This window comes from Hyaena hyaena, unplaced genomic scaffold, assembly GCF_003009895.1.
Source record: "Hyaena hyaena isolate Hyena2069 unplaced genomic scaffold, ASM300989v1 scaffold_3, whole genome shotgun sequence".
In the NCBI taxonomy this organism is placed as follows: domain Eukaryota; kingdom Metazoa; phylum Chordata; class Mammalia; order Carnivora; family Hyaenidae; genus Hyaena; species Hyaena hyaena.
The window spans coordinates 5,893,664-5,917,289 of NW_024080635.1; the positions used below are offsets into that span (position 1 = coordinate 5,893,664).

Genomic DNA, 23,626 nt, shown 5'->3' on the forward strand with positions numbered 1-23,626 from the left:
CTTCACTTACCATCACCCTTCCCTGACATCAGCCTCACCCCTCCCAAACAGACATCAGCCCCTTGATGCCCTTAGAATAAACTTTATTGGTTTTAAGCCAAGAGCAGGCCCTGAGATGGGGGTCCAGAGAGGAGTTTGGTGGGCTTATAGGAGAGCTATGTCCTGGGGGCCAGGTTGGTTCTGAGGGGCAGAAGGCCGTCCACCCACTCGCCTGGTCGTTCCAGGAGTGTCTGCCACAGCTGCTTCTCCTCTGGTGTGGAATCCATCCAGGGCACCTGGAGCCCATAGCTGCTGCCTAGATGTGTGCAGACAGGGGTGGAGGCTGTGGTCACACTGGGCACCCCAGGTCTCAAGGGACACCCGCCTGATCCCAGATTATGCACTGCCACTCCCAGTTCTCAGTGGACCCCAAAGCTCAGGAAAGGGCAGAGAAGTGCCCAAGGCCACACACTGAGCCCCTGCCTCTCAGCATCAGGTCTCCCCAGGGCCCTGCCCCACTTACCTGTGCCCAGGCTGAGGCGTGTACCCCCCAGCTGGCGGCTGGCCAGGGCTCCATGATCCCAGAGGGAGAGCTCGGCACAGGCCTGGCGCAGGTCAGCAGGCCCGAAGCCATCGTAAACCATGGTATGGTTGAACACAGGGCTGAGGCTGCGGCGCACCACCCGTGTCCGTTGGCGACTGGCCCGGCTGTCATCAGGCAGCACTGAACTGTGGGGGTGGTGGGCTGGCAGTCAAGTGGCTACCCCCTCGCGCTCCCCAGAACCAGTCATTCACTGAATACTACCCATTTCCCCTCACAATGTCCATGTCCCCCCGGCTCCTGCCTGAGACTGGGCCTCAAACCTTCACAACGCGGGGACCTTGGCGTCAGCCACCTCTCAGGACTCTTGCCTTTAAAAGTTACAACTCTTATTCACAGAACCCTAGAGTAATGTCTCTGCTACTTCCCCACACAGTGGCCTCCATTGGCTCCCTGTTGCCCCCCAAAAAAGTTTCCAAACTTTTTAAAGCCTCAGAACCCTTTCTGCAAGATAAAATCTTGCTCAAAAAGAAAAAGCAAAACACTGTCCTTGGTGGAACCTGGGCTTGGAACTCCGACTGACCCGGTGAACTCCATTTCACTCTCTGAAGTGTGTGGGGTGCCACCTGGAGGCACCCCTAGGAGACCCCTAGAGCGAACTTTGAAAGCCACTGAACTGCAAGTTCCGGGCCAAGCCCCACACAGCCTGGCCTTCCAGATCTTTTCACCAAAGAGCCAGTCACTCTGAAATGCAGCTCCTCAAGGGTGTCCTTAACTTCCCTGACAGGCCTTGGCTCAAGTCGTCCCCTTCAGCCCCCCCCCCCCCCCCCCCCCCCCCCCCCCCGTGGTCAAAGATCAGACAGGGGGGAATCAAGGGTGGTTGATTAGAGGAGGAGGCGCTCAGGAAGGGAAGCGCGAAGGTCCGATGCCCTCACCATTGTATGTAGGAATCCAGGGTTCCTGAGCGCAGCGGCACGAGGTCCTGAGCTTCTTTCACCCAGAAGTGCAGCTCCCCGCTGGGGGGCAGTCCTGCGCCTGCGGAGAGGCTCGGTCAGGCCCTTGCGCGACTGGGGGTCCCCTTTTCCCAGGGCCCGTCCGGCACGGCCTCTCGCCGGGCGGTCACTCACCCTCGGAGCCGGCGGGGACGTACTTGAGGGACAGAGAGAGCAGCCCGCGGCTGGGCAGGTCGTCGGGAGAGGGCGGGGCCTGCGAGAGGCGGTCTCGTCAGGGGCGGGAGCGGGCCCAGGCCGAAGCGGCCGCAAGGGCGTGGAGTCTCCACACCGACGGGGTGCACCCAGCAGGCCGTCGGGGGGCCAGGCCCTCGAAGGGGGCAGTAGGGTAGAGAGAAAGGTAGCCCCGAGGGGAGAGGAGGCCGAAGGCGGAGCCTGGGGGGCGCTGGAGGAAAGCTCGGTGGGGTGCAGGCGGGAGACCTCCCCACGCGGGCCAGCTGCCTCACCCGGGACTGCAGGGGGAGCCAGGTGGACTCGGAGGCCCAGTCCCACGTGTCCAGAGGCACTTCGACTTCGCCCAGAAAGACGTTGCGACCCAGGCTTTCGCGGTGCCACACGGACAGGCTCAGCACGCGGCCCCGGAGCTCGGCCTGCGGGACGGAGTACTGGGGACAGGGAGGAGGTGCGCTTTAGTGGCCACCGCCACCGGCCCTGGCTCAGCGCTGCGCGGGTGCAGGCCCTTGCCCTACCGCGCTCCTTGCACGAGGGAATCCGGGGAACCCCGAAGGGCGTTAAGTGGGGGTCTGGACTAGCGCCATGCCCACCACTAGACCCACTGGAGAGCGCATGGACGGAGGGCCTCCCCGCTCTTCTCCCGCAGAACAGGATAGGAGCGACCTGCAACGACCCTACTATGGCTGCCCCTGCCACCCGGCCCCCGCAGGAAGGAGCGTCCGGTTCATTAATGGGGGGCCGCCTGGCCATCGCAGCCTCACCCGCAGAGTCTCATTGAAGACCGGGTTCAGATTCCGTTTCTTCACCGCCGTCTTGCGCTTGCTCTGCTTATCCGGGAGGAGGTAGCTTTTGACGTAGCTGAGGCGGGGGGGAGGGGAGGGGAGGGCAGGGGAGGACCGGAGCTGAGCCGGGGGGGCCCTTCCAGCGCCTACCCCTCCGAGGGCAACTCCCCATCCCCAGCTGGGAGCACAGCTTCCCGGGCAGCGCTTCCCAATGCTCTCACTCAAAACCCATGCCTCCCATGGACGTTGATGCTCCCATTTTGAAGCCGAGGAGACGGAGGTCAAGAAGAATGGTGGGGTGGGGCGGTGAGGGCGGTGAGGGCACTCACGGGTCCGAGCGGCGGCGTCGCGCGGCCGCCAGGCCCTGACACTGGATCACGTGCACGCGCAGCTCGGCGGTGCCCGGCTCGTAGCGTAGCGCGAAGTGCACAGAGCCGCGCACCTGCACCGCGCCCGCCTCAGCCTCCCCGGACAGGCTCAGCTGGCTGCCGCTCAGCTGCGGACGAGGGTGGAGGTGAGGGGGACGGTGCAGGCAGGGGGAGCGCGGGAGGGGCCAGGCCGGGGCAAGGCCGGAAGCTCCCCACCCCCCGCCCCCGGTGTCCCGCGTCCCCAGGCCCTCGCCCTCACCCCTCACCGTGGAGGAGTTGAGGCTGGACACCGAGGAGCTGCTGCTGAGCATGCGGTCGAGTGAGGGGCCGAGCCCCGGAGCCTCCTCCCCGTTCTCCAGGATCTGAGGCGCCGCCTGGGTCTGGGGACAGGGCAAGTGACCGCGCGCCCCGCTCTTTCCCAGCCCCGCCCCGACGGCTCAAAGCCTAGGGCAGGGGCACTCCCGCCCGAAATCCACTCCGGGTCTTGGGAGCAGCCGCGGGCCGTTCCCGCCTACCTGGACTGCGGGAGGCGGTGGTTTCTCTCCCCGCGGCCGTGGCCCGGGCTCCGGGTCCGCCTTCTCCGGGTAGACCTGCGGGTCCCCTGGGCCCGGGGCTGGGAAGGGACACCAGCTGCTGAGCGTGGCCCTCTCCTGCCCGCCCCTGAGCGAATTTGGAAGGACTGGTGTGCAAGCCCGGTGACCGTGCAAGTCAGGCCCCAGTGCTGCTGCGGGACGCCCATGGAGACCACACACACACACACACACACACACACACACACACACACACACACAGGAGAGAGACAGACAGCAACAGGTGGTTGGGGTCACTTAGACCCTGCTCCCCAAAACCTCTTTACTTCCCAGTACACACCCTCCCCCTCACCTTCCTGGGCCTGGGCCTCTTCCTCATGATCTGAAGCCTTTAGGGGGACATATGGTGAGGGAAAATTAGCTTCCTGAAAGAAGCAAGGGGTAGAGGTCACAGTGGGGGTCTGGTGACAAGGGGGTCAAAGGTCACAATGGGGTCAGAGGCCAGACGCTCCAGCTGGCTACTCCAGAGAGATTTAGCACAGCCCTCCAGGCAGGGCCGGCAAGCAGCTGCAGGACCAGTTGGGCCTGTACTTCACACCCCCTCACAGGTCAGGGCCTGCCCGGCCTGACTCCCAGGGTCCCACTGGCGGCAGACAGACAGTAAGTAGCATCTGAGTCCTGGACCTCGCCCGGCTCAGCCGGATTCTGAGATTCCCTTAGCGGGCAAGTCCATTGGACAGAGGAGGATGACAGCGGCCCAGACCAGGATCTCCTGGTTCTCACATCCCACCTCTGCTTCGGGGCCTCGTAGGCGCATTCATCAGCCCGTTCAGTCACCCGCTACTCACCGCAGCCTTGCTGAGCATCTCTTGGGGGGCCTTGTCCATGGGGAGCCTAGAAGGGAGAGGTGGCTGTCAGGGGATAGGCCTCAGGGGACTGGTAGGCACCCCTCCCCTCCCTGTCATCCCCCCCAGCCCCCCACCTGGGCTCCAGCTCCTCTTCGGTTTCTTCCTCCGCAGCCGCAGCCTCAGCCCCTCTGTCGCTGCCTGGAGCCCGGTCTCCTGTGCCTGGGTGAGAAGTTCTGTGAGCCTCAGTCTCGGGAAGTGTGGCCTTTGAAGAGGCTCACTCACCTCCCGCTCACGGAGGGGTGGTGCCCACCCAGAGGCACCCAGCACCAGGGGCCCTCTCTTCCTGTCCGTGTACACCCCGTGCCCTGGGCTGTGTGCAGCCAGCCCGACCCTGGGGGCTCCTCTCACCCCTGGAGCTCTTCTTTCTGCGGATGGAGGCTCGGACAAGGTCAGAGCCGAGGTGGGCATGGTGGTGTCGTTGTGAGCGTGCTTCCTGGAACCAGTCTCCTGTCAGGATCTTCAGCTGCCCAGGGTCTGCCAGCGAGGCCCGGAGCTTGCTGGAGGATGAGGGAGGGGATGGCAGTCACCCAGCCTGCATTCCTGCCATGCACTCTGTGCCGGGCCCAGGACCTGGACCCAGGGACGCAACAGCAAATCAGATTCGATCCCTGCTCTGGATCAAGGAGCCCTGGTTGGTGGGGAGACTGGGCCCAGAGTAGATAAGTCCATTCTAAAGAGGTAGGTGCCATGATGGATGTGAGAAGGGCCAGCTTTGCCTGTGGGAATATAGGAGGGCTTCCCGTAGGAGGTGCCCTTTGAATTGCTTCTTAAAGGACAAATTGGAGTTCTCCAGGCAGAGGAGGAGAATCATTATCATTCATTACATGTCTATTGTGCATAATCCCTCCTCCAAATCTACGAGGTAGTGGTCCTTAGGTCCATTTTACAGATGGGGTGAGTGTTGCTGGGGAGGTCAGGTGAGCTGCCCAAGGTTACATGGCTAAGAGGGGTCTGTGTGTCCCCAAACACTACTTGTAAGTCCCAGGCTTCTCTGCCACTGTGCTCTTTCTTCCAGGAAGAAGGGACAGCACAGGAGTGAAGGGTGTGTTCAGGGACTGTTAAGCACTTGGGTGGCTGTAGTGGACAATTTGTGCATGTGTCAGGGGTGGGGGTTGCTGGTGGAGGATGAGATCGGGGAGGCTCATTAGCAGGGGCTAATCGCAGGAGGGGGCGCTTTGCGGACCACACTCAGGAGCTTGGCCCTGACACGAGGTGCTGAGGAAACACAGGAGGTTTCTGTAGGGGGTACTGAGAACAGATCCGGGGAGCTCCAGGCGCAGCACGACCGGGCGCTCAGAGACGGCAAGCCTGGAGGCAGGGAGGCTGGTAAGGGAGCTGGTGCAGCCACCTTGAGGGGTGATGAGCTGAGCTGGTTAAGGGAGGAGGCAGCCAACGGGCAAACACAAGAACTACGCAGGTATCCGGCAGGACGCACACTGGGGGGTGGCAGGGCGCACCTGAGCCTCCCAGAGCCTGAGGCCCCTTCCTCCTGGGCTCCCCTGCCCTGCCTCACCTGACCCGGCCCTCCTCCAACTGGCGCAGGCGGGCATCTCGCTTCAGGACATCGGCAATGGCTTCCTGCTCCTCCTCTGTCAGGAAGCTGAGGTCCAACAGTCCATCAGTCTCAGGCTCTGGCTCATGCGCCATGAGGAGGCAGGGCAGGGTCCAGAGCCCCTCTGGAGACGGGTGACCCCTCTGGGGCATCAGCTGGGGCACTGCCCCAGCTGGGCACACGTGGCTCCCTGGGGGCAGACCAGAGGTCAGGTCAAAGCCCTGCCCAAATAGGGGGCACCTCCTGGAGCTGACGGCCCTTTCTTTTTTCTTTTTTAAAATAGGCTTCATGCCCAGAGAGGAGCCCAACGCCAGGCTTGAACTCACGACCCTGAGATCAAGAGCTGAACTGAGATGGAGAGTCAGACGCTTAACTGAATGAGCCACCCAGGTGCCCGACTGCCCTTTTCTGTTCAAATATATGCCTAACTGGTGGGCAGCATACAACTCCAGGAAGGCTGAGGTCAAGGTGGCATGAGGCACCCCCACGACATGTGCGTACACTGGCTCATGAATACACTCATGGACACACTTGAAGATGTGTAGAGTCATGCACACACACTGACACTGAAGACACAGCTACCCACAGGGAGATGTACACCTGGTCACATGGCCACACTGATACCTCTGTAGACAGGCAAGTGCACACCGGTTCTTCCACAAAGGATTCTATGCAGTCATAGGCCCAGACCCATGCCCAGACCAGACATGTACCTAACAGATTCTTAAATTTTTTTACATTTTTATGTTTATTTATTTTTTGGGGGGGGGAGGGAAGAGTGGCAGCAGGGGAGGGGCACAGAGAGAGGGAGACACAGAATCTGAAGCAGGCTCCAGGCTCTGAGCTGTCAGCACAGAGCCTGATGTGGGGCTCGAATTCACAGACCACAAGATCATGACCTGAGCCGAAGTCAGACACTTAACTGACTGAATCACCCTGGTGCCCCTGTACCTGACATATTCTTAAACCTGCACACAAGGACCCACAGAACGTACAATAACCCTGCGAACAAAACATGACCCGAGATGCACACAAATCACACCGACCTTTGCACAGACATTGCCCCTCCACCAACTGCATTGTGAGCTCCTTGAAGACAGGGACAGGGCCTCACCCCCAAAGCCCATATGTTGCACACAGCAGATGGCTGGTAAAAGTTTGATTAATTGAGGGGCGCCTGGGTGGCTCAGTTGGTTAAGCGCCTGACTTCGGCTCAGGTCATGATCTCACGGTTCATGGGTTCGAGCCCTGCATCGGGCTCTGTGCTGACACTTAGCTCAGAGCCTGGAACCTGCTTCAGATTCTGTATCTCCCTCTCTCTGACTCTCACCTGCTCTCTCTCTCTCTCTCTCTCTCTCAGAAATAAAAACATTAAAAAAAAAAGTATGATTAATTGAATGCAGAAATATACCTGCACACACATGGAGAATGCACACACACACACACACACACACACACACACACCTGCTCACCCTCCTGCCTTGGGAAACTCCCAATATGGGTTCCCTCCCTCCACCCTTCACCTCCACTCTGCCCTGGCCCATTTGGTCTTCCTGTCTGAGGCAACCTCCTCCCCAGCCAACACCCCCACTTCCTCCCCTCTGAGGTAAAAACTGCACCCACTCCCACAGAGGTCCCCAGCCAGGGATGCCCCTGCTACCATCCCTCTTCCCGGAGCCCCTGAGCCCCACTGCTCTGGGTCACACGGGTTCTCCCCCTTCCCTTGACCCAGGGCCTGGCTGGGGTCCAGGTGGTGGAGGCCAAGTTCGGCAGAGCCGCTCTTGGTACCGTGGTGACTCTGGAAGGAAAACATTTGCCGAGCTCAGGGGGGCATGTGAACATGGCAAGGGGCCCACGACGGGGCCATGGGCAGGGCAGAGGCATGGCGTGACCCGCTGGCAGCCTCTCCTCCCCCTGCCGCCCCTGCCGGCCCCTCCCACACCAGGGCATGTGGCAGGTCCTGGCTTGTGCCCTCCCAGCTGAGTCAAGCCCGAGGGAGCCCTCTGCGGTGTGCTGCCCCACCCTCACCCGGGGGCTTGGGCTTCCTGAATGTCTATATCGAGCACCACATAGAACACTGTGAATGCCCATGTGCCCAGCGTTAACAATACTTCCTGAACGTCTGCTGTGTTCAAAGTGCTAGGTGTTGCAAACGCACGGCTCGGGGCTCTTCCGTGGCATGGTGTGTGCAAGGGCCGTGCTGAGGTCTGTGTTACGCTGTGCCCTTGTGAGAGTCTGCATACTGTGGGATCTAGGAGGCTGTTTATTTTGTGGGCGTGAATATTGTATCAATGCGTGTGTGTCCGTGCATCATGTCACAATGTGATGCGGCGTGGGTGACTGCTGCCTGTGTGGTATGTTCAGTAACTTTCCGGTGACAGCGTTGTGTGGTGTATGTGCCGTGTGTGTATTTCCTCCTATGCTGTATGTGTGACTAGGCTGTGTTGTGGCGTGTGCTCTGGTGTCCCCAGGGACCACCAGGTATGTGTGATTGAGTATGGAGGTGGGCGATGTTCTGTGGAACCGACCCTGCCCTAGTCCTGCAGGTCTGAGCCTAGAGTCCCCAGCAGCCAACCCCTCTCCCTGCAGCTCCTTCTCCTTCTAGAGGCAGAATCAAGTGTCCGGTCCTCCTCTACTCTGCTTCAACGCTATGGGACAGACCCATTGGTCAATATGTGCCAGTCCCAGACCCTCTTCCACCTCCTCCCACACCCGAGGCCCCAGGGGGTACCCAGGATACCAGGTGGCAGTGCCTACCCGAGGGGACACAGGCAGGGAACCCTGGCCCTGAGGTATGTTACCTGGAGGGGTCCAGTATGGATCAGACACCTTCGTAAGGCGACTTGGGCTCCCCTGGCAGCCGAGTTTCAGGGCTGAACTTCAGGAGAAGAGCAGCGAGGGACTAAGGCTGACTCGGCTGCCCCAGGAGGAGGAGGAGGAAACACCTTCTCACCTTCTCAGCAGGGCCTGATGCAAAACCGGGCCTGGACTCTCGGCACCCCGGGGGTGCAGCCAAGCCGTGACTTCCAGAAAACCCAGAGCCGGTTTGGTGGGCAGGGGCGTGTCTGTGGCTTGGCCCCAGCTCCGCGGCTGGCTTATTCTGTTAACTCCTGTCCAGCAGAGCAGGCACCAACCCCTCAGCGCCTTGGTTGCCTCATCCGTGGAATGGGTGGCGCCCCCACCCTGCCTGCTGAATTGCTGAGAGGAACTTGCTTTGAAAGCAACGTCAGAGACCTTCCTAAGAAGCAGGGTCGTGGAAGGGTTGCAGACTGCAGTCAGAGGACCCGAGTGGAGAGGGCTTGCTCTGCCACTTCACGACCTTAGGCAGGTCTCAAACATGGCGAGCTGCGATTTCCTCGCATGCACACTGGGCAGAAGTGGGAAGAGCCTATTCCAAGGGACAGGAGGCGCCTGGCACAAGTGGGCATGTGGTAGGTACTGGGTGTCCCCTCTCCGACCCAGTCCATTTCCACAACCCCTGCTCCTCCATGTCCACATGTGCCTCCTGGGAAGCGCTGGCCACAGCCAAGCTGCTTTGTCCCCTGACTCTGTATCCACACCCCACCCCCACCCCTCAAATCTTACTTCCAAGTTTCCACTGCTGCAAACAGCCCCCGGCCTCCTGCTGCTTGCTGCCAGTTCCCAGACTGCCCCTGTCTCCATCCATCCCCCATCCCTGGTCCCCTCTCAGGGGTCAGTACCAGCCCGGCCTCTTCTGGAACCCTCCTCCTTCCTGCCTCCTGGCCTCCATTCAGCCCCTCTAGCTCTGTACACATGGCTGTCAGAGGACCCACTTAGCACCCCACTTTTATGTCATTCCTCACCTTTGGAGGGTGCTGGCAGACAATGAGGGTGACCCTCTGGTCGGGTCACAAATGTGCTCCCAACCTGACAAGCCTCCCTTAGACACTTTGACTAACTCTTGGGTTGGCCTACTCCTCAGCCTGACCCCCAGACCCCCACTTTGATGTCCTGGTCTCCCACATCCTTAGGGCCCTCCCCAAAGACTCTGCTTCCTGTCCCTTCTACAACCCGGTCTGCTGGCGCGCCCTAGTCCCCAGCTACAGGAATGGTCTTCCCATGTCCCGCTGCTGCCTCTCCAGGGCTCCCTACGCCTCCATGCTGTGCTCTGCGCTTAGACTGGGCAACTCTCACGGTGAAGAGGCAGAGGCCTGGAGGCCAGTGGGTCTGGCTTAAACTTCTGGCTCTGCCACACGGTCCCCAGTGGACTTGGATCAATGACAATCTCTTTAAGCCTCACTCTGTGCCTTTATAAAAACAAGGGCAATGACAGCAGCCATCTCAGGGGACCGCTGTAAGGAGTGTCCCTTTGCTCCATTTTCCCTTCTTTTTGATCACGGTATCCGGCCCTTTGGAGAAAAGCCCCTCCCAGCTTTACCCCTTGTGCTCCAGCCAGGACACCTCGTGGGGTGGCTCTGGAACCAGGCTACTGAGCTTAAACACCGTTCCACTCTCCTACCTCTGTGCCCTTGAGCAAATCACTTTACCTCTCTGTGCTTATTTCTTCATCTGTAAAATGGGGACCATAGCACTGACCTCACTGGGCTGTGGTGAGGATAAACGATACTTTATTCCAATGCCTAGCACACAGTAAGCACTCAATAACTGTTGCTGATTTTTATGGCTCTTTATATCCTGTTTCCCCAAGGCTGGCTTGCTTATTTATTTAATGCCCACCCCCCCAGCTAATTTAAAGTTCTGCTGGGCTGGAGCAGGCCTTATGACTTTTTACTATCCATTTTGCTGTGGGTGTCCTCCGTACAGAAATGCTGCCCCCGACCCCCCACTCTCAGATGGATCCCAACCTGCAAAACGGAGCTCTGAGAATTGCTCTGAAGTGGGGAGGGGGCGGCTCTGTCTTGCCCTGAAGGAACCCCAGCCCTGCAGGGGCCGGGATGAGCGGACAGAGGCCTCCAGGAACCCGGGGGCCTGCAGCTAGAGCTGCTCTCAAGGCCCTCCTCCTGATGAACACAAAAGACCCTCAGGATTCAGAGGCCAAATCCTTTGCTAGTTCAACTAAGATGATAGAAGACATAGAGCGAGGTTAGGAAAGGCGTCACTAAGGAAGTGGCTTTTAAGCCAAGCCTTGGGCAAAGAGGGCCATCCTTTAAACAGGAGGAAAGCAAAGGAACAGAAATGGCAGGTGCTGCCGTGGGAGAGCAGGGTGTGCGGAGGGAGGGGCCTGAGAAGTGGGGGTGCCATGGAGTAGGGCGGTGACCTGATTGCTGGGGGTCAGCGCGAGGAATCTGGCAACATGACCGATGGCTATGGTAGGGGCCGGGGCCGGGGCCACTCCCCAACTGTGTACCCCTGGTCACACAGGGCGCCGGTCTGCACAGCCCCACCTGCCAACGCTGCTGCCAGGCCTTCCCAGCAGGGAACGTGGGAGGGCTTCGGTGCTCGTTTGCGCGGAGGAGAAAGCTCTGGGATGGTGGGTCCGGAAGGGCACACGGCTCCCACAGGCCCGGCCCAGGGCAGGAGGCACCTGAGGGCAGCGGACGTCCCGGTCAGCTCTGCGTGAGGTGCGCACTGGACAAGCACGCCGCCACGGCCTGGCAACCAGACCCGTCTCCAGGGGGCAGGACAGCAGGGGGAAGTGAGCGGGAGGGGCGAGGGGCCACTGGAGGGAGAAAACAAGGACAAGACACCTTGGAGTCTGGAGTCAAACTCTTTATTGCCCTGCCCAGGGGGCCCCGCGCAAGGGCCCGTGCAGTGGGGGCGAGGGGCAGCACGCGCCTTTCTACAACTTGAAGATACAGGAGCTGTGGCAGGTGGGATGACGGCTCCCCCCTGCTCCGATGGCACTGGCTGCTCGGATGGCCCCCCACACCCCGGGCGCACCGGGCGCCCTCACCAACGCGAGGCCCATACCTGGGGCCGAAGCCCAGCTCTGTTTACACTGCTCTGGTCTACAGGGGGGTCGCTCTGGACATGTCAGCATCACGCGACCTCTTCAGGCTGGCTGGCGGAGCCCAGGCCCCAAACTGCAGGGGGAGGTGGGCTCGAGTGCTGGAAAGCCCAGGGAGAGGAGGAAGCGGGGGCTGCATGGGCTGGAGGACACCAGAAGACAGGGTGCAGCCTGCCCCGGTGCAGCTTCTGGCAGACATCTGATTGGGGGCCCACCCAGCCCTACCAGACCATTCTAGAGGCTAGTAGTCTAGGTCCCAGAGAAGCTTAGCTTATGAAGATTTCTCAGTGTCCTCCACCCACCCTGGGACCAGAGCTCTGGCAGGCAGCTGTGCTCCAAATCCAGCCCTGGCCCCTGTGCTGCTTTGTCCGGTGGTCCCAATGCTCCCCTCCCCACCGGGCACTGGGCTGAGGCAGCGGGAGCCCTGCAGGCAGTGGCAGGAGCAACGCTACAGAGGGAAGCTAAGGCTTTTCCCACAGATGAACAAAGAGGGTGCCTCAAGGGTGGGGGTCACAGGCCTGGGAAGGAGGGGACAGGGAGCTTCTTAGTGACCAGTGAGACACAACAAGCAAATCCCCCCCTCCCCCGCCCCATGCTCATCTTCAGCCCTTATTCCACCCCATCCAGCCCAGACCCCTCAGTCAAAGCCAGCAAACCCATCCCTGCCTTCTGGGGTGAAGAGAAAGGATCTGGAACCAAAAGGGGTGGCGACTGCCTCCTCGGGAGTCTGGTGGGTTCCAGGCCATGAGGCAGCCATCACCGAAGGTTGAAGACGAGGCTGACAGTGAGGATGATGCCCAGGAGGAGGACGAAGGGCAGCCAGGTCTTCACGAAGGCCCCGACACTGAGAGAGGAGGAGAATTGGGATGGGAAGGGCCCAATGAGCGGGCGCAATCACAGAGCCCCGTGTGCCCAGACGCAGACGGGGCTGCTGCCGCTGAGGAAGCTCCTGGAACCACGACTTCACCCCCAAACTTGGTCGGGTAAGGGAACGGGCCCAGCCTGGCTCGGCACCGACTACGCAGGACCACCAATCACAGCCCCGAGCAGGGGCTGCTCCGGGCTCCCGGCAGACATCTGACACCTGGCTGGGCAGGCTCGTCTACCATCTCTGGGTCTCACTGCTCCACCCACAACCACCCCTCTCTAGGGATGTCTTCGGTCTCGGCGTGGAAGCCAGGCTGCCCTCTGCCCGCAGCCCTCATAACGAGGTGCACTGGGAAGAGAGGGATTGCCAACAGTTAGCATAATGCTGTGGCTGGAGCTGAGGGATTGGGAGTCAGGGCTCTGGGTTCAACCAGGACTCTGCCTCAGTCTCTGTGTGACCACAGTTATGGTCCCTAAGTGTCTCCTTTTCAGAAGCTCTTAATTTTGAGTGCAGCTACAGGAAAGCTCAGAGAGGCAGCTGGGTTAGCCAGGGTGAGTGCTGCCTCCCAAGTGGGTGAGTCACTCGACCTCTCTGAGCTCCCTTTACCTGTGAACTGGAAAACTGCCTTTGACCTTACAGGTTGTCAGGCTGTGGCTTCAAAGATCCTCCGAGGCCACCACTGAGGCCCACCTGCCCAGAACCTTGGCTCTGATGAGGGACGGTGGGAAGGGATCCTTGGGGCAGTTAGCACACCCTCCTTTGCTCCCTGTTTACCTAACCTGAACAGGCTCTGTGGGCTCACAAGGCTCTGTGGGCTCACAGCCTCTCCAAGGAGCCAGAATCATGGTCTCCATTTTATCAGGGGTGGCTACAGCTTAGAGAGGCCAAGGCAGTTGGCTGAGATCTCACAGGTGGACCCAGGTGGAGGTGAACTTCAGCAGAGTTACCTTCCTCTCCACCAGGAGTTCAGTTCTAGAAATGTCATGGCTCCAACCAGCATCTGCTCTGCCCCTGTTGGCTGCAGGACTCCACAATGACCCTGCTGGGGTCCTTGGGAGAGAGCAGCCCCAGCAGAGCTGGGGAGCGGTAGGCAGACAGCTCACCTGACGTACTTCCCATAGAGCAGACAGAAGAAGCAGAGCGTCACCATGTTCCAGTTGGTGCTGTTGTTATAGCGCATCAGGTTCAAGGCCAACGCCACATGCGAGTGGCAGTTGTCACAGCAGAGACTGTGCTAGAGACGCAGGAAGGGTTGGGTCAGGCTGGGCTGTGGGGACTTGCCACCCTGGCTCCCGCCTGAGGAGCAGCCCACCTACCATGCGGTGCTTGTACTCCTCAGAGGCGTCGTGCACAGCGGTGTCCCAGGCATTGGGCCCACTAGCATAGACCTGAGCGGGGTCCAACTTCCAGTACCTGGGAGGAGAGAGGGAGTTCTGGGCACGGGCTCACCTCTTTTATGGTCACTCGGCCTCACAAATGTTCCCTGACCCCTGCTCATGCAGGGCTGTAGGGGTGAGGCAAGTCCAGGGAAAGAGCCACACAGTGGACAAGTGTAACCCAGTGTGACATGCCCAGTGCCATGTGGACCCTGGGGAAGATATGGACTAGCTCATGTTGGGGCTTCCAGGGTGACATCTGAGTCTAGTTTGAAGGAAGAGGCGTTAGCCATGCACAGAAGGGGAAATGGGCATTCTAGGCAGAGGGAGGAGCATGAACAGAGGGAGAGGCACACAAGTGCCCCAGGAATTAAGTGGCTGGGAGGATTCAGAGGGAGGAACAGAGTGATGGGACACTGGAACCTGAGCCGGGAGATGCAGGTGGGGCTGTGTCTTGGGGGACTTGAACGTCACCCTGAGTTTACTCACAAGCAGCATTCTCCTAGTCCCTCCCTCCCCCAAATGCAATACTGGGGTGTGTGGGAGAAGAGCCTGTAGAGCTAAAAGCGCACAGACCTCAAGCTGAGTGAGAACGGCTGTTCCAAGCAAGGGAGTGCCCAGAGGGTCTCCAGTCAGGAAGTGCTGGGAGGGCAGGGTGCCCTCTGGCGGCTATGTGGGGTAATGGCCTGGCGGAGGAGCCTAGAGGCAGGGCATGGACTGGGGCTGCTCGGAGGCTCCTGTCTGGAACCCTGAAAATTGACCTCAAATAGCAGCCTTGCAGCAGACATCCAGCACAGAGGTCCCTGGCCAACATTTCCACCTGCGTGAGGAAGCAAGCAGGGGTCAAGGAGCCACTTCCAGGCTGCCTCTGCTGTGTGGGATACCAATTCCTCCCTGGGGCCTGACCAACCAGGGCGGCCTCAGACCACAGGGCCTGTTCTGAGCATACTGACTGAGGCGCTGTCACCAGGCCCAGAGCTGAGGTGGGCCCCCAAGACAGAGAAAATGAAGGGAGCTGGCTCAGTTGGTGGAGCCTGTGACTCTTGATCTGGAGGGTCGTGCGTTCAAGCCCCACATTGGGTATAGAGATTACTTAAAAAAAAGATAAGAAAAAAGAAAAAAAACGAAGATAAAAAATCCCAAGCAAAATATAGCAACGGCTCCTAGAGGGCCTAACTACTTTTATCTTCTCTAACAGGAACTTTCTAGCCGAGTTCCAAACAGCGCCTCCTTACACCTAAAATGGCTTGTTTACTCCTGAGGGGCAGAAGAATCTAGATTTTGGAATAGGACACCTGGGTGTGAGTCTCAGCTCTGTTACTTCCTTTGTGATCTTGACTAGGCCCTGGTCTTTCCTCATCCTTCCAATGGAGCTGAATGTGACCTAGCAGAGCTGAGACAGTCTAGATGGTGGGTGGGTCAAGGACTCAGCCAGGAATGGGTGCAGGAAGACACCTGGCACAGGCTGTATGCTCTGGTGGGGCCCAGCTCCCCTTCCCCTCACCCCCTCCTCAGGGTGCTGGGTCCCGCTGTGTCTCAGAGGGTCTGCCCCACTGCTCCACGCAGGAGGAGCCTGGCCCTAGGGCTCATCACATGGGTGCCCATCACTTACTTGGCAGGCTTCCCAAAGGCCATGTTGTCTTCCTGTTGAGGGACAAGAGCAGAGGTCAGTGGAGAACCCGCATCGAGCCTGGCAGACAGAGCTGGTCAGTGGTGGGAGCGCAGGGACTGCGAGGGGGCATGGCAGGTGGGCAGACGTGGGGCCGGGCCTGCTCTGGGGCTGCCACAGCAGCTCAAGTGCCAGCAGCAGCTGTCCTGTGAGAAGACAGCATTGCGGCAGGAGTGCACAAAAGCCAAAGACCTGGAGGGGCTGCCACAACTGCTGCTCTGTGTGGCACCCAGGAAACTCTCTCACCTTCTCTGGCCCTCATTTGCTCCCAGTTCTCTGGCCAACCTCTGACTGGTCACGGGGAGGCAGTTTCCTTCGTGCTAAAAATGACAACCCCTCTGAGCTCCTGACCCGACAGTGGTGGCCCACACAGTGGCAGCCTGACTGCCCGCACTCAGAGTGTGACGGGGGGCTTGGAAGGGGGCTTGAGAGGCTTCCTAGGAGTGACATATTTTACTCAAGTCCTAGAACTGCCACAGGAGATCCGGGTACAGGAGTTACTCGGGGACAGATTCTGGGTTCAGAATCAGGAAGACCAGCTGACAGCACTGATCAAAGATCAATTATTATAAAAATATACGAGTAAAGACCTATGTCATGTTAAGATGATCACGACAACTAGTGATATAAACAGGCTGGTACCACCACATCTCTTCGCTCCAGCCTCTAGTGGAGATGAAGCTGCAACCCGGCAACAGGCAAGACAGGGCCGGCTCACCTGGAGCAAGCCCACGGGTCCCGTCTCGGGCACACCCCCAGGGAACAGACCTAAGAACAGAGCTGGTTCATTCTATGAGCCCCACCCCCTCTTCTCCATGGCCACACCCAGGGAACCATGTCAGCCTCCCCTGTGCCCCCACCTTGTGACTCCCACCTTCTGAAGGTCCAGAGATGTGGTTCCTGGATGATCTGACTCTCCACTCTTGCCTCTAACCCCTACCCATGTCTTGGTACCCCAGGGGTGGGCAAAGGACTGGGTCAGTTACTTAAGAATCCTTCTGGCCACACTGCCCTCCTGGCCTGTCCTGGAGGCAAGAGAAGGGGGAGAGGGGTCAAACACTGTGAAGAGCAGAGGGCCAGGGCCAGGACGATATGGTGCCTGCATTCTCCTGGGCCTTGGGGAGACAGGAAAGCTGCCTCAGGCAAGACAGGCCAGCCTTCCACTTAAGTCTTGGAACCCACCAGAGGGAGGCAGAGTGGGAACTCACCGAGACAAAGTAGGGGCCTGCAAAGTCCCGAATGACTCCTGTGGATGTACAGATACCCATGTGGCCGATGATGGGGAAAAACCACCTGTGAAAACAGGACAGGGAAGGGACAGGGCTTAGGGGGTCTTCCAGCTAGTTAGACAGACATTGGGGACACTCCTACCAGTGTGAGACTATGTGAATATAATTTTGTATGATGAGTGCCAATTAGGGTGGCCAGAGGGACTGGGGAAGCAAGAAAAGAGGGGCAGTGCAAATGAACAGCACGATGGAACACCATTGCGTGGCACAGAATGGCGGAAACCAAAGGACAGTCATGTGGAGTTTGGTGGGGGCGGGGAGCCACTGAAGCTCTTCTCCATGGCTGGAGGGTGGAGGGGGGTAGGTTAAGTCATTTCTACTGCCTTCAAATACTGGCAATCAGGCTATGCCTCAGCAATCCCATTTCGAAAATTTTTTTTTTAATGTTTATTCATTTTTTGAGGGACAGAGAAAGACAAGGCACAAGTGGGGGAGGGGCAGAGCAGGAGGGAGACACAGAATTGGAAGCAGACTCCAGGCTCTGAGCTGTCAGCACAGAGCCCAATGCAGGGTTTGAACCCAGGGAATGCGAGATCATGACCTGAGCCGAAGTCGGATGCTTAAACGACTGAGTCCTCCAGGCACCCCTCAACAATCCCACTTGAGAGCATACACCCAATAGAAACAAATGCTTATGTCCACCAATGCCATGCACACGAACACTCATAGCACCTTCATTCAAACTAGCTGGAAACATCTGTCAAAACTCACTGAACCGCACACTTGGAATGTATATAGTTTATTGTGTATAAATTATACCTCAATAAAGTTGATTCCCCTCTCTCAAGTTTTTATTTAAATTCCAGCTAGTTAACATAGCTTCAGGAGAGGGATTCAGTGATCCATCACTTACATACAACAGCCGGTGCTCACCACAAGTGCCCTCCTTAGTCCCCATCACCTGTTTAACTCATCTCCCTCCATACTTCCTCCAACAAAGTTGATTTTTTTTTTTCAGTTTATTTATTTATTCTGAGAGAGACAGAGAGAGCTCAAGCGGGGCAGGGGCAGGGAGAGAAGGGGAGAGAGGATCTGAAGCAGGCACTATGCTGACAGCAGAGGGTCCAATGTGGGGCTTGAATCCACGAACCATGAAATCATGACCGGAGCCGAAGTCAGACACTTAACCAACTAAGCCACCCAGGTGCCCTAATAAAGTTGATTAAACAAAACAAAACAAAACAACTAGAAATAATCCAAATGTCTAACAATACTAAAATAAGTAAGTTAGGGTATAGTCATAAAATGAAATAGTATGTAATAGTGAAAAAAGAACAGACTTTTACACACAACACACAGTCGCACAGGCATCAGGCAGTGAAAGGAACCTTACACAAAAGTACATGTAGAAGGGGTGGCTCAGTTAGTTGGGTGTCCAACTCTCGGTTTTGGCTCAGGCATGATCTAGCAGTTTGTGAGTTTGAGCCCTGTGTCGGACTCTGCACTGACAGTTGAAGCCTGCTTGGGAGTCTCTCTCTGCCCCTCCCCTGCTCACACAACTCTCTTCTCTAAATTAAAAAAAAAATTAAAATTAAAAAAAAAAGGGACATGTATAATATTCTGTTTATATGAACTACAAGAAAAGGTAAATTATGGTGCCAGAGGGCAAAAGAAGGGTTCTGTGGCAGAATTAACTGACACAAGAGAGCCCTTTGGGTCCTGGAAATGCTCTCTATCTTGATCTGGGTGACAAGAGTATATGCAAAAATTCATTGAGCCACGTACTTAAGATTTGTCCCCTTTATGGTGTATGTTGTATCTCAGTAAAACAGCTTAAAAAAAAAGCAAGGGGGAGGCATTTAAACTAATCTGTGTGCATGTTTGGGGCAGGGGGTTAGGTTTAGGGAAGGCTGCTCTGAGGAAATGATGAAGGAACCATAGGTGGAATGATAGAGATACAGATAAAAGCATGGTATATTCCAGGGAGTCTTAAGGTTCAAATTTTTTAAAAACCAAATCTCAGTTGGACCCCAATATGCAAAGCATATAGGAACCCCTGAACTGACTGTAGTGTGAGACCCTTGGCACTCCAGGCCCTCAGTGCTGGACAGACAGACTGATCCAGTTTAAGGACTCACGGGGGGGGGGGGGGGGGGGGACAAAGGACTCATTACAGGGCCAGTGGCCAAGTGCTGGTTTCAAAGCTGCGCCTTGGTAGGGAGGTGGAGGCCGAACCTGGAGGGGTGTGGCTCAAGGAAGCGATTGTTAGCGGACAAGGAACCTTCACGGAACACGTGACTTTTAACCCTGGCCTGTGCAATGACAGGATGTCAACAGCTGGAAAGCCGAACTCCAAAGCGGCCAAGTGCTGCATATGTCTGGAGAATGTGAGGGTACAAGAGTGGAAGGAAGAAGGTTGGCCAGGTCAGAGGCTATTCTGGAATACTGGCAAGAGGGGATGGTGACGCTGACTAGAGTACTGGTGGTAGTGAGGTGAGAAACAGATGGGTTCCAAAGATCCTTAAAAGGTGCACTGGGCAGTTTTCTGACCGACGGGACAGAGGTCTCCCCAGGTGTGTGGCCCGGGCATCTGGAACGATGGTGCAGCCATCCATGAGGGATCTCTTGAGAACATGATTCAGGTTCCACCATTCCCTTGCTTAACACCCGTTAGTGGTTTCCTATCACACTTAATATACACTAATGACTCCATCCAACAGTTTCGCCCTGCTCATCCCTTGAAATAACCTCACTCCTCTTTCTAGCTACTGTCTGCTTCTGGTTCCTCAAACACACCAAGTTCTCCCACCTCAATGCTCTTTGTGCATTTGCCTCCATCTGGAACACTCTTCCTCTAGATCTTCACAGAGCTGGCTGCCTCTCATCATGTAGGCCTCAGCTTAACCATCAACTGGGGAGGTCTTCCCTGGCCATGGCTTCTAGCGCAGCCATATACCACCCCGGATCTCATTCCTCTGCTTCAATTTCTTCACAGTATCTGCTGCTACCCGAAATTATCTTGTTTACGTACATGGTTACTGTCTCTCTCTCCCCACGTATACAGAAGCTCCAAGACAGCAGGGATTTTCTTATTTATTATAGTCCCCAGAGCAGTGCCAGGCATGCAGCTGGAGCTATGAATTCACTGACTGGTAAATGATGAATAAATCACTGTCCTGCATTTAAGAGTGGAGTCAGGCTCTGAAAGCAGAGCTGGGTTGCGTCTTTGTTTTGGGCAAGTTACTCATTCCCAACTTTGTCAGAGGTGGGGAGTAATAATTACCTCAATGTGGGGCTATTGCTGTGAGGATTAAATAGGCTATACTTGCAAAGTGCTTAACAAACTTCCTTGCGTTTGGTAGTTGCTCAATGTTGTTACCATGAAGTGTTTGATAAACACCTATCTAATTGGCTGGACTGGCATAGAGTAAGTTGCTGAAGAGCCACCATGGCCACAGGATGGACACTCGGAATTATGGGAAAGTAGCTCCTCTGGTTTCTTAGCCCCTGATCTCAGCCCCTCAATCCTTTCAGCTAATTCCTTTCATCTGGTTGGGGAGGTCTGGGTTTGACCAGTACCCCACATACCATAGCTGTGCCTGGGATCAGAGTAGAGGCTGGAGACACAACTCTCCAAGCAGTTGTCAGTCTGGAAGCTCCACGAAGGCAAGCGGTAAGGCTGCTTTATGGACTATCGTCTACTTAGACCTAGTACATAACAGACCCTCAATAATTATGGGAAGGAGGGAGGGAGGGAGGAAGGAGGAAGGAAGGAAGGAAGGAAGGAAGGAAGGAAGGAAGGAAGGAAGGAAGGAAGGAAGGAAGGAAGGAAGGAAGGAAGGGAGGAAGGAAGAAGGGATGGATGGGTGGAGAGAGGATGGATCAGTTATTGACTCTAGAGGGTTCTACCTGATAAGGTAGACTGTCTCAGTGGAAAAAGCCCCATACTAGCTTCTAAGCCTTTTATTTTCTCATCTATAAAATGGGGATGACAGTGTCTATTTTCATTAGGTTGATGTAAGGACTGAATGCAATAATGAATATGAAATGTTTAGAATAGAGCCGAGAACAGAGTTTGTATCCAATCTTAGCTGCTTTTGTTGGTAGCAGTAGCTATCATCTGGCTTTTCATGCACAATTATCTCTGAGGGGGTGGACACATCTTTGGATTCAGTTGCCTCCTTTCTGATCCCCATTCCAAAGACACATGACAGTTCCTTGTGCCACATCTATTCCTAGCTCTGAACTCTAGGTCAGCAATCATCATGATGCACTACAATGGTTAGGTCATCTCTCTCTTCCCGTCCTGCTGGAGGTCCAAGAGGGAAACTATGGCTTATTTATCTTATGAACACACGCATACAGATGTGAATAAAAAGGTGGTGTGAGCTGCTTCTGGCCCAGATGACCGGGGATCATGGTGCCTCCACCTTATGTTGCTATCAGTTCTCTGGAGACCAGAGGACTCCTTGAATGTGTTTCTGAGAACACAGAAAAACCAAAGAGATCTTAAGAAAACAAAACAGGTTTTTAGCAAACCTGACATATTCCCTGACTATCCCTTCCAGTTATTCTCATGTTAATGTTTTATTTTCTTCATAGCATTAATCATTATCAGAAGTTCTCTTATTAGCTTGTTTACTGTCTATCTCCTTCCACCATGATTTAAACTCCATGACAGCAAGCACCATATCTGCTTTATCTGTCACTTCAAATCTTTATCACTTAGAACTACTCTAGGCACAAAGGAGTCACTTAACAAATGTGTTACAAGCACAATGAATGAATGAACATACTTTCTTAAAGTTTTTATTTTTAAAGGATTCCGACTTGAATGCTTTAAACAAATGCATAAGCATTTGAAAACACAAAGCAAGTCATGTATTCTAACGTGGTATAGGAATTAAAGTCATTTTTGGATCAGCAACATATAAAGCCAAAAAACGATCCCTTCTCCACACCACCGCTTGGCTCTTTATGATGATGGAGGAAACAAATTTCTCTCATCAGGTGAGGGGTAGTTAAAACAGAGCATGTTATGGAGTCAGAAGACTGAGTTCGGGATGCCCTTGCTTACTGGCATGTGAACATGATCGAGAACTTTAATGGGGCAGAAGGAGCCCAGTTTCATCACCTGAGAAATTCCCACCTTAGAAAGTGACTGTGAAATTCAGAGAAAATGGGTGTGAAAGAGTTTGATCGGGTGTCCAGCACTGTGAGGTTTTGTGTGGTTTTCATCAACTGTCAAGGCTGAAATAGGACAGCAAACCAGCCCCCCCCCCCCCCAGAGCTCCCCACTAAAAGGCGGCAGAACTACAGGAGCACCTGCTCTCTCTCTTGACAAAGAACGAGGCCACAGAAGAAACACTGCTTTGGGAGGCAGACACTATGGGACCTAAACTCGCCTTGGAACCAAAATGGTATGTGATCTCCAGCCTCATCATCTATGAGACAGGTTGGACTCCCAGATTTCTGGGGGCCTTTTCAATGTTGACATCCCAGGAGGCGGTGTGGTCCCAGCCACACTCTGTCTTCTGGCGTACAGGAAGTGATCAGCAAGCATTTGCTCCATGAATGAATAAAGCAGTGAATGAATGGATATGTCTCCTTAGACCAGGTAAGGGGCCCCTCTTCTGTACGCCCACAGGTCCTGAGCTTCCCAGCCACAGAACCTTTCCCGCCAGTCTACAACTGTCTTTCTCCCTGACTAGACCAGGTGTAACGAGGGCGAGGAGCGTGTCCCATTCGTCCGCACAAACTGGCACCGCGCAAGGGGCGAGGGGTGCGGGCCGGACCCTAGGGAAGGGCTTGTAGGGGGTCGGAACCGGAGGCTGGCCCGGGGCCGGCCGACTCTCCCCGCCCCCGGGTGGGCGCCGGGAGTAGACTCACGTGAGCACCGGGATGGGCGTCCACACCACGCAGTAGGGGAAGCGGCTCCGGTCCACGTCCATGGCGCTGCTGGCCGAACCGCTGAACTGCTTCTTGTCCGTCTCGGCCGCCGTCGGCGCCTCCACTTCCGCCATCCCGGGCGGGGGTGGCGGCGGCGGCAACAGGAGCGGCGAACTCCCTTCCGCTTCCGCCATGCTGCGCGCGCCCCGCTCCGGCAGGCCCCTGCTCCGGCGCCTCTCGCCCCGTGGCGTCACTTCCGGGAGGTGGGTTCCTCCGGCTTCGCCTTCCCCCCGGGAATTGGAGCCGCATCCCTCCGGCCCGGGCCTGTCTGGTGCCCTGCCTCGGCGCCTGTCAGCCCCGCTAGTTTGCGCCCACACTGCACGGCTGCGGAAGGGATGCCCTCAGGCAGCGCGCAGTCTAGCGCGGCAGACTGAATAAGGAATTCATAATTCAGTACACTGAGGCCTCCCAGGAGGTGTGGTATAGTCGCTATTTATTGAGCACTTCCTAGGTGCCAAGCACGTGACATACATTGTTTTGTTTTTAATCCCCATAAATTGATTAAACGTGCGATTTTTCGGGTATTTCCCCCCTGGTTACAAGTGAGAAACTGAGGCTCAAGAGGTGGAGTTAGTGGTCACAATTCAAAGTCAAGTCTGTCTTCCTTGTCCCTTTCATTCTGTGGTCACTGACGAGGTAGTGGTAGGGTAGAGGAAGGACAGATTAAAATGCTGTGTGTGGTGTGTGTATAAGCAGGGGAGACTTGCCGGGAGATATTTGAGCTGTCTTGATGTTTGCCAGGTGGCACGGGGGTGGGGGTGC

The 23,626-nt window shown here is 56.4% G+C and overlaps 2 protein-coding genes across 3 annotated transcripts; both read right to left on the minus strand.

The window, feature by feature from the left end:
- Positions 1 to 66: 66 nt before the first annotated feature.
- On the minus strand, positions 67 to 14,936 carry SYTL1 (synaptotagmin like 1). Of its 2 annotated transcripts, none has more exons than XM_039231595.1 (16): positions 14,924 to 14,936; positions 8,646 to 8,761; positions 5,806 to 6,034; positions 4,641 to 4,789; positions 4,367 to 4,451; positions 4,233 to 4,278; positions 3,737 to 3,773; positions 3,370 to 3,467; positions 3,121 to 3,234; positions 2,816 to 2,982; positions 2,466 to 2,562; positions 1,977 to 2,135; positions 1,648 to 1,726; positions 1,456 to 1,555; positions 503 to 708; positions 67 to 295 (listed from the first exon to the last, which is right to left on the minus strand). In XM_039231595.1, exons 3-16 carry the CDS (start codon positions 5,994 to 5,996, stop codon positions 156 to 158), a joined length of 1,668 nt encoding a protein of 555 aa, XP_039087526.1. In that variant the 5' UTR covers positions 5,997 to 6,034; positions 8,646 to 8,761; positions 14,924 to 14,936; the 3' UTR covers positions 67 to 155. The 2 variants fall into 2 exon arrangements, with proteins under 2 accessions (XP_039087526.1, XP_039087519.1); XM_039231588.1 differs by having other exon boundaries at positions 3,737 to 3,809.
- TMEM222 (transmembrane protein 222) lies at positions 11,520 to 23,019 on the minus strand. Its single transcript, XM_039231609.1, has 6 exons — positions 22,805 to 23,019; positions 16,895 to 16,979; positions 15,630 to 15,661; positions 13,958 to 14,054; positions 13,745 to 13,875; positions 11,520 to 12,617 (listed from the first exon to the last, which is right to left on the minus strand). Exons 1-6 carry the CDS (start codon positions 22,996 to 22,998, stop codon positions 12,530 to 12,532), a joined length of 627 nt encoding a protein of 208 aa, XP_039087540.1. The 5' UTR covers positions 22,999 to 23,019; the 3' UTR covers positions 11,520 to 12,529.
- Positions 23,020 to 23,626: the final 607 nt, after the last annotated feature.

What these genes read in the sequence shown, in the direction of transcription:
- SYTL1 (XM_039231588.1), bottom strand. Translation starts at nt 5,996, where the DNA reads ATGCCCCAGAGGGGTCACCCGTCTCCAGAGGGGCTCTGGACCCTGCCC. An exon ending in AGATGCTCAGCAAGGCTGCG is followed by an intron (nt 3,810 to 4,232) that starts GTGAGTAGCGGG and finishes TGCTTCTTTCAG; the next exon opens with GAAGCTAATTTTCCCTCACC. An exon ending in CCAGCCTCAACTCCTCCACG is followed by an intron (nt 2,983 to 3,120) that starts GTGAGGGGTGAG and finishes CCTCGTCCGCAG; the next exon opens with CTGAGCGGCAGCCAGCTGAG.
- TMEM222 (XM_039231609.1), bottom strand. Translation starts at nt 22,998, where the DNA reads ATGGCGGAAGCGGAAGGGAGTTCGCCGCTCCTGTTGCCGCCGCCGCCA. An exon ending in ACGCCCATCCCGGTGCTCAC is followed by an intron (nt 16,980 to 22,804) that starts GTGAGTCTACTC and finishes CTGTTTTCACAG; the next exon opens with GTGGTTTTTCCCCATCATCG. An exon ending in AGGAGTACAAGCACCGCATG is followed by an intron (nt 13,876 to 13,957) that starts GTAGGTGGGCTG and finishes CTGCGTCTCTAG; the next exon opens with CACAGTCTCTGCTGTGACAA.